General features: G+C 54.0%; 1 protein-coding gene across 3 annotated transcripts in view; it reads left to right on the plus strand.

The window, feature by feature from the left end:
- SDK2 (sidekick cell adhesion molecule 2) overlaps positions 1-9,668 on the plus strand; it is a 246,430-nt gene extending 236,762 nt beyond the window's left edge. For all 3 annotated transcript variants that reach the window (XM_032456926.1, XM_032456928.1, XM_032456929.1), the window contains one exon: positions 9,306-9,668. In XM_032456926.1, the coding sequence (XP_032312817.1) occupies positions 9,306-9,644 (339 nt within the window). In that variant the 3' untranslated portion in view covers positions 9,645-9,668. The remainder of the gene's footprint in view (positions 1-9,305) is intronic.

A 9,668-nucleotide genomic window follows, 5' to 3' on the forward strand; every position in this document is an offset into this window, starting at 1 on the left:
AGTAGCTCTGGCCTGGAAAGGAGTGTGATGACAAGGAGAGGGAAGCTGACACAGCAGCCCTGCTTTGCCAGAGCCTGGAGAACTGCTAAACTTGGCTGGCCGGGGTCAGATGAGCTCTGAAACCGGAGGGCTGGCTGCCCTGGACCCCCGAGGATAGGGAAACAGTGCAGACCACCGAGGCATTAAGCTCTGGAGGTTCAGACCTGACTTGGATCCTGGCTCTGCTGCCCAGGAGCCACAGGCATCCTGGGAGTGCTAAGTAATCTTTTTGTGCCTCAGTCTCTCCATCTGTAGAATGGGTGGGGATGATTATAGTCTCTCTTGTGGTGCAGTGGGGAGGATTTGCTGAGATGAGGCACAAAGAAGTTTAGCTCAGGGACCTGGCATGGGGCAATCAGTCAATAAATGTCAGCCCCTAGTACTGAGAAGGGGACAGCACCTGTGGGAGACACAGAGCTTTAGAGAGGCTGCCATTAGGTGGGCCACGCAGGGACACCCAGCTATGGGCAGAGGGGGTTGAGTGCATTCCAGTGAACAGATGTTACAGCCCCTCACCCCAGCCAAGCCTGGTGGTTGCCGAGGAAGGGGTGGCAGAAGGTCATTGTGTCCCACGCCCTGGACCTTCTGCCCAGTCCTAGGAGAGGATGAGAAGGAAGACGTGCCAGCAGGGAGCGGGGCTGTTGGCCGGGCAGGAGGTGCCAACAAGCCTAGGATCTGGCTTGGACCCGTGGACCGAGGGCCTCCCGCTCACTGCTGTTTTGTTCAGCTCCGGGGTTACTGTTGGGCTTGACAGAGCGGGGAGGCTGGAGCTGACACCCCAGCTCTGGGCTGGCAAGGACAGAGACCCCTCCTTAGCCTGGCTGACACGGAGACTCAATGTGAATCAGGTTATGGCATCTCGTTACAAATACTGAACTCCTGGCGGCCACATACATACTGGGGACTTACAAGGCCATGCTTCCCTGAAGCATGACTTGTCTTTCTTTCTCCCTAAAGCTGGTGATGAGCATTTGGCTTGCAGGCACCCAAGGTCAAACTCAAAATGGTAAAGGGATTCTCTGTGCCCGTGGGGCAGTAACAAAGGGCTACTTGAGCCCTACTCCCGTCTGTGGAGAGAGCAGCGTGGTGGTCAGCGGAAGGGACTCCCCCGTCGCTCTGCTCAGCCTCCCTTGACCTCCTCCAGAGGCACTGCTAACCCATGCTCAGCGCTGAGCACCGACCTTGCAGAGCAAGCCCTCCGAGTGCAGAAGACACTGCCTGATGTCTCTGGAGTTTTCTGCAGCCATCCCCGCATAAGTCTGAGGACCCTCATGTGGGACGCAGAACTGGTCCCTGAGGCCATGCCAGGGCCCCCAATCTCGAAGAGGTTATTGGGAGAATCCCATCCCAAGAGCACCCACTTCAGAAGTTACCCCAGGGCGGACAGAGTGCTCAGAATCCTCCATTTAGCTATTGGTGCCATTTGTTCAGAACAAGCCCATCACTAGAACACCGTTTCCATAGCAACCTGGAGCCAGTCACCTCCCCAACCGGGGGAGCACATACCCTAGAGAGAGGAGGCTTCCTGGTTCTAGAAGTCAGTTGTCACCGCAGAGTGCCCAAACAGTGGACCACGGCCCAGGCCTGGAGCTCCACATACAGAGTTTGGGGTGGTTTGGGATTTGATTTGGGGCTGGGTTGAGTTGAGTTGGGTTTATTTACTCTGAAAGCTAAGTTCCATGAAGGCAGGGACTTGTGACAGTTCTGGCCACTGCTGTATCCCCAGCGTCCCTCACAGCACCTGGTAAGCGGGCACTGTTGGTATCTGCTGAAAGCATGGAAAGGTCCTTAGGGACCCTAGTCGGGCTGAGCCAAGTATGGTTAGCAGGATGGTTAGTCAGGACCAAGTATGGTTAGCAGGATGGAGAAACAAAGACTCATGGGTGTGAGTTACTCCTTTTCACCCACCATCACACCTCACACATTCCAAGAGACCCTTCGAAGTAACACTGATGACAATGGCCATGCCCCTCAGGGGCTGCGCTCAGCACCCCACCTGCCTCACCACAGTCTAGCTTCACACTGACCCTCTGAGGCAGGTTTGAAAAACTGTCATCTTTTTTGTACAGATGGGGAAACTGAGGCTCGGAGAGCTTACGTGAGTTAGCTCAGGTCCAACAGGCAGAAAGTGAAGCCCAGGACCCCAGCCCCTAGGCTGCAGAGCCAGACCCCGCACACAGGACCGAGGACCCCAGCGGGCCCGTCGGTCCTGCCCCTGTCCCGAAGTTGGTGATGTGGCCCGTGGCACACTTTTCTGGAAAGGCCTTCAGAACTAGCTGATGAAACAGTCTGGAGAATAAGTTAACTGGATTATCTAAAAAATGGGCAAACTCCAGCCCATCTTCAAAGGGTTAAGACACTCAGAAGAAAGGGCTACCAGCACTAAGACTGTCCCCAAGAAAGATGCCCTAGCAGGTTTGGACAATGGATCGCGGGGGTGACTGTCTGGCCCCATCAGAGGCTGCTCTGAGTACCTGTTGGTAAAGAGCCACCTCCCTGAGCCCTTAGGGTCACCGAGAGGACCCCAGGCAGCCTTCTCCGTGATTCTGCAACTAGAGGTAGCATCATGCCTGGTTCAGCAAGGGCCACCCCTCTGTGCCTCCAGGGTCAGATTGGAGTTTGCGCCTTAACAGCTAAGGAGGCCTGGACGTCAGCGTCTGTCCAGGGCAGTTAGGGCCCCTCCAGCAGGTGCAGGGGGTGAGCAGACGCTGACTTCTCAACGCTCACTCTGAGGACAGAGAGGTGATGGGGACACGGCTCTGCCTCCCAGGGGCTTCCAGTGGGCCAGAGGGGACGGAGTGGAGACGGAGCAGCTGGCCGCCCTCTGATGCCGTTACAAATGTACATAACTCCTGTCACTGCTCACTCGGTCCCCGTGAGAAGTAGCCCGACCACACATCAGGGTCTGGAACGTACAGCATCCACCGTTACGACTTTCAGTTCAGGGCTTACGGTGGATGTACTGTTAGCCCTGCCCGTGCTGGCTTCTGCAAGGGCACATCCCTCAGTCCAGCTGCTCTGGAGAATGACTGCCTGCCTCTGTGTAGTCCCCGCCCCCCAGGCCCCCTGAGAGTGAATTTTGCATATGCTGCCTGGTTGATATTCTAAATCAGACCACCCAAAACTCACCCTCCAAAATGGGAGGAAATCTGCCCAGCCATTTCCCTGTGATATGGTAATAAACAAAAAGTCAATTCCTTATAAACAAACACACATGGTGCAGTGTGGGAAAGACCACAGTGGGGCCGTGAGTGGAGGCCAGAGAGGGGTGGGGGGCTGGCCCTCCCCAGAGGGCACGAGGTAGGGCTGGGGCTGGGGCTGTGCTTCCAGAGGAACAGGAGAAGACAGTTCCAGGCAGGGGACACACAAAGTCTGAGGCTTGTTTGATAGAACTTCTAAAAACAAAGTATGGCCACGTTCCAAGTTCATTTTCAAAGTAAAAGCCCAGGCTGGGTAGAAAAATCACATAGTTAGCACACAAGTAAATCTCAAAGGAAAAGATATTCCAAACCAAGGTCAAGTCTCTCCTGATCGCCGGTGCAGTCCTTTGTGATATCTTGGCAGCCCCTTTAAGCTCGTTATGATGGAATTAAGCCTCTGAGGAAAAGTAAGGAGATACGCAGCATAGATTAGATGTTTTATACTATTTACTGAGCACCCAAGCAGAATAGTGAACGTTTTTGGAGGCCTTCCTAGGAGCCAGCAATGGCTCTAAGGATTGAGAATGGAGCCCCTGGTGGCAGGAGTGGCCACGTGCAGGTTGGGCCCTGTGTGACCCCAGGAGGGGAGAGCGCTGGTATTTCCCTCCATAGAACCCATTCATTCCTTCCTCGCTGCATTTATTCAACATCTGTTTGTTCTGCATTCACTAAACAGTACCAGGCGCTGTTTACATGAAGTGGCCACAGCCCCGAGCTGAGACTGGCTCCTCTGAATGTTACGTGATGATGTGTTATGATCTGTTAAGGGAGACCATGTTTATATAAATGTGTGTATATACATAATCACTTGTTGTTATTTATCACAGTAACTAACTTCAAGAGGAGAGTGGCTTCCTGTTACCTGGGGTGCAGGGCCAGACCTGCATTGTGAGGGGTCCTAGGGGGAGGTCACATTCTCCCCAGAGGCTCACAGAGGGCTTCCTGGAGGAGGTGGCGTTTCAGCCGGGCCTGGAAGTGTGTACAGGACTGGTTCCTGCACAGAAGGGAGCAAGGCGGGTTTGTGTTCAGATGAGTGTTGGTGGTGGTCTGTCATTGCCCGCCCGCTATGGAGTGTCTTTGACCTTGTATCAGTGTTTACCTCTACAGGTGACATTGTACGTCAGGTGCCTGCTGTGTTCCAAGCCCTGTGCTTTACACATTCTCAACTAATATCTAACCACCCTGCCACACAAGTGGGAGGATCCCCATTTAACAGCTGGGGAAACTGCAGCTCAGAGAAGTCAAGCAGTGCGCCCTTGGTCACACAGCTCAGAAGTGTAGGCAGTGAGGATTCAGATCTAGGTCCCTCTGGCTCTGAGGGCCGTGTCTACTGCAGCCTGGCCTCGCCCAGCTGCCAGCACGGAGGGGACATGGAAGGTCAGGACCTCACCCACCCTGACCCCACTCCCCATCCCAGCAACCTCCTGAGGGCAGGCACACGGTGGCTGTCACTTGACCTGTAAGGACACACGTACCATATGTGGCACTGTGTCTGAGCTGACGTCTTTCAAAGGACATACCTGGGAGATTTACAGCTGTTTTAGTACACAGAGCCCAGTGCTGGAGAAAACTGTGCCTCAGGGGGGCACCCCCCAACCCCCACCCCACCTCTAACCCCCGGAAGGCTGCTGCCCCTGCATCTGAGCTGGTTCAAGGGCAAGGACACCCAGCTGGGCTTCAGGCTAGCCTCTCTGCAGAGAGCCCCTGGGACCACAGGTGAGGGAGGGGCTCCAGCTCCCAGTCTGCAAAGGAGCTACACAGGGTGACCTGTCCTCTGGGGTGACACATTCCTTCCAGACTTCTTGAGGTCCAACAAGATAAGAGCACCCTGCTGGGCCCCAGGCTCTCAAAACCCTTCCCCAAGCCCAGGACAGCACCCGCCCCGTCGTCTGCTGAGTCTGATACAACCGTCCCCGCTTCTAGAAAGGAACAGAAAAGCTAAAAGCTTTTCTTTGCTCCCTCTCTTTTGTCTGCGCCCTTTCTCCAGGGTCCTCCCTGCGGCTAGCCCCCCACCCCGCTCCTCATCGCCAGGCCTGGCGTCTGTGCTCCCCCTCCGCAGGCCCCGGTAATTGCTGATTGAGTGGCTTTGAGGAGCTGTTAAGAGGCCCGGGAGCTGAAGCAGTCGCCTGATTGCCTGGCAGCCTGGAGAGACTGCCCGTGAAAGGCCCTCTTTGTGCTGGGCCGGTTACTGGGAAGCTGCATTCAATTACCGAGGGCCGTGCGAGAGTTGAAAGCGGGAATGGGAGCCCCCGGTCCCCCCTTGCTTGCTTTCTTCTCACCCCACCCCCACCCAGAAAAGAAACAGATGTTCACGGAGGCGGAGGCGGAGGTGGGAGACCAGTGTGTGCAGAGACCTCCTTTGCCGTCGTCGTCAGAGGAGGGGGGAGGGGGCTGCCTCTAGCCCCGCCCCTCCCACAGCGGGGCTTCATTTGGCTCCTGGCTCCTCCTCCTCCTCCTGTTTCCTCATCCCCGCCAGGAATGCTGCCCCACAGAGTGTCAGGCACACAGTTGGCGCTCAGCACATGGTAGGAGATGATTTGGCTCCCAGGAGAGCCAGAGAAGGCCATTCTCCACTGAATTAGTCACTCTTCATTCTGGGGGTCGGGGGGCTTGGAGGGGGAGAGGCAGGAACTGAGTGAGCCTCCCCCTGCATCCCATGGCCCCCTCTCACCCAGAGCCACCCTCACTTTCCCCCTAATAATACCTTTTACACTGTTCTCTCGTAATTTAGCTCATTTCGTGAACTGCGGGGATCTACCCATTTTACAGACAAGGATACTGAAGCCGAGAGAGGCTAAGTGATGGGTCCAGACTTACCTAGCTGGTAAGGGACAGAGTCAGAGCTTCACTGTGTCCCGGCCACCTCTCACCCCAAGACTCATTCACTCTGGGATGGGCCCAAAGTGATTTGGGGATTCCTCCCCAACGCTGAGGCCTGGGGCTGGCCAGAGTTCTAAAATGTCTAGCAACATATCCAGCCAGTTAGTAGGTACCCTTCCAGAGGGAGCTAACCTGTAGGGAAAACTGTGGGGTGCCCCTGTCTCATCCCCCACACTTATAGACCCTCATTGCTTCTGGGCCAGAGGGAGCCCCAGCCTCCTGCTTCATGGCATCCTCACAGCTTGCTTGGAGTTCTCCTGCCTCTGGGCCAGACTCGAAGCAGCCCCAGACATCAGGTGCCCAGCCCTCGGCCCCCTCCCCACCCCTGGCATATGGAGCCCTTCGGTCTAGGTCTATGCAGGGGCCCTTTGTTCCATCCTGGGCCAGCAGCTGGGCTGTAGGCAGAGAAAGGGCTTGCATTGTGCCGCAGTACGTCATGGGGAGAGCGGGTGAGGGACTTTCCATTGTCTTGGGCAACCAGCTCTGCCTGCCAAGACGACTGGGGTCCTGGGGGTGGCGGTGAGGCGGCCTGGGACTGTGAAGGGGCCAGGAGGGGAGGGACCAGAGGACAGAAATTAGGAAGTCAACTAGAGAGTATTTCATCCCCACGGGAGGGTGGAGGGGCTCTCATTCCCAGTCTTGTGACCTCCAGGCAGGAGTATGGGAGTTCAGAGCTTGTGTGGGCTTTGGAAAATCGGGCAGATCTGAGTTCAAGCCCAGCTCAGCATTTCCTTGGGCAAAACCCTCACGCTCTCATCATCACACACGTTGCCTAGTACCTGCAGCACAGGGGTGTGAAATTTCAATACGAGAATGCAGGTCAGCGTTGCCTGCCGCCTGGCAGGGTGCCTGCCCGAGTCGGTGTTGTAGTTCTGTGCGTTGTACTCGTTTGTCTTGAAGGTCTAGACACCACAGAGGACTTTGAGTTCCTGAAAACAAGTGCACATTACATAGCGCAGCCCCCTTGCGCAAAGTCAATTCTCCGTTCTCTTTACCCGTAAAGCAGGACACAGGTGATCATCCCAGACCTCGTTTGCACTGGACTCACTGGGCCGCAGTTTTTTCCCAACGTATATCTTACTTAGGTGGATAAAATTAACTTACTTCCTCTAAGCATGTGTTCCCTGGGCAGAGATGAGGCCAGCTGAGTGTGGTCTTCTGAGCTGTGTTTCACTGAGAGTGTACTGTTCACTAAAATCAGAGTGCCTCCTTCCAGAGAAGGGCCTTCCCATCTGTTGTCTTATTCTCAAAACATCGCTGGGTGCTCGGGATCGGGGGGAGGGGTGCCCAGTATTTTTAGCTCCACAATTCCGAGCTGAATGCTATTTTACTTCACAACCCAGATTGACTCTTGTCTCGAATCTGATCTCCCCAATAAGCAGAGAGACACGTACCGAAGGACACCAAAGGATCAACCGTTTTAAGGATAATTTAATATTTTATATTTCTCCCACAAAGTTTCACGGTAGTCATGGTGTGAAAATTCAGAACTTTTGTTCATATTTTTCTCATGCTTTATTTTATAACCGAATGTTGCATTTTTTTTAATTCTTATGTTTTATTGCAGTGTAGTTGATTTCCAATGTTAGTTTCAGGTGTACAGCAAGGCGATTCAGTTATACATATACTGACACACGTGAATATAGTTTCAGTTTCTTTTCCATTACAGTTCATTACAAGAAACTGAGTATAGTTCTCTGTGCTATACAGTAGGTCTTTGTTGTTTATCTGTTTTATGTAGAGTAATGTATATCTGTTAATCCCAAACTCCTAATCTATTCCTCCCCCTGATTCTTTATTTTTTGGAGCGAGGAGGTAATTAGATTTACTATTTATTATTTATTTATTTATCTATTAATGGCGGTACTGGGGATTGAACCCAGGACCTTGCCCATGCACACGCTCCACCACTGACGTATACCCTCACACTGTGTTGCTTTTCTCTTGGATCACACACAGGTGAGCGCCAGCATTTCATTCAATGCCAGGAGACTCGAAAGGACTTTTAATCTGGCCCTGCCTTTGTCTCTAGCCAGTAAGTCGGAGGCTGGACCAAGATTGGAATTCAGTATATCATGCATGAACCTCTGTTTTAAAATGTGGGTTTGTTATTATTCAGGTTTGCTGAGGCCAACAGCTCAGGAGATGACCGCCACTGGAAAGATAGTTTGTTAGTCATAGTTCCCAAGAAGACGGGACACGCCAGGCCATGTCCAGCCACCCGGGGAAGCACTAGGGTTGGTCAGGGGGCAGAAGGAGCTGGAAAAAAGATGCAAGCAGGAGCCTTTATTGTGGTTCCCACAGGAAAGGCGAGACAGGGCAAACAGGCTTAGCCTAGTCTGAATAACTCAGGGGGCCCTGGGGTATAGGAGCTGCCCCTAGTTGCCTGGTACCTGGCCCTGGGGGTGATCAGGGACAGGGGATAGTGGGTTCAAGTCAGTGTATGAGCACCCACTAGAGGAGATGGTAGACGCATGGGCTCTGGGTATGAAAGACGGCTGTCTCTCTAAGAACTGGCCCTGGGAGTGGCAGTCCATCCAGGGCCAGCAAGAGCCCAGATGTCAAAGCATCAGAAACACAGAAAGTAAAAGGGCCTGATGAATTCAACCTCGAAAACACGATACTCAGTGAAAGAAGCCAGACACAAAAGTCACATATTGTGTGATTCCATTTTTAGGCAATATTCCGAACGGGTAAATCCATGGAGACAGAAAGTGGATGGGTTGTTGCCAGGGGCGGGAGGAAGGGATGGGAAATGACTGCTTAGTGGGACAGGGTTTTCCTTCGGGCTGATGAAACTGTTCTGGAGCTCAGAGAAGTGATGGTTGCACAACACTGAATGTATTCAGTGCCGCTGAACTGTCATGCGCTTCACAACGGTTAACTGTTCTGTGGATTTCACCTCAGTTCTTTAAAAAAGATAAGAACTCGGATCTTCTGTTTCACACCAAGGGCCCACAGGTTCTGTGCCAACACGGTGGGAGATGCTTCACATCCATGATCTGCTCTGAAGGAGCATCTGAGGGCCTTGTACTCACTTGGCAGTGAGGCCAGCACGGTGTCCACAGTCCAGGGCTTGGAAGAGGCCGAGCAGAGATTCAGACCACATGCTCTGGGCCTCCCAGCCCTGGTCATGCTGGCTTGTCCCCCCGGGGCCACTCACACCTGGATTCTCTGTCCTCCCAGGGAAGCGACAGCGAGTACGAGGTCGACCCAGGCCACCAGAAGGCCCACTCTTTTGTCAACCACTACATCAGCGACCCCACGTACTACAACTCCTGGCGCCGCCAGCAGAAGGGGATCTACAGCTACACGGAGAGCGACCCGGGCGAGCCGGACCACACCACCCTCTCCAACAGCAGCAGCGCCCAGCAGGGCAGCCTCTTTCGGCCCAAGGCCAGTCGGACCCCAACGCCCCAAAACCCCCCGAACCCCCCGAGTCAGCAGAGCACCCTCTACCGTCCCCCCAGCAGCCTCGCCCCTGGCTCCCGGGCTCCAATAGCAGGATTCTCATCATTTGTTTGATGTGGTTGTCGGAAGAGGAAATAA

This window comes from Camelus ferus, chromosome 16 (genome assembly GCF_009834535.1).
Source record: "Camelus ferus isolate YT-003-E chromosome 16, BCGSAC_Cfer_1.0, whole genome shotgun sequence".
Taxonomy (NCBI): Eukaryota; Metazoa; Chordata; class Mammalia; order Artiodactyla; family Camelidae; genus Camelus; species Camelus ferus.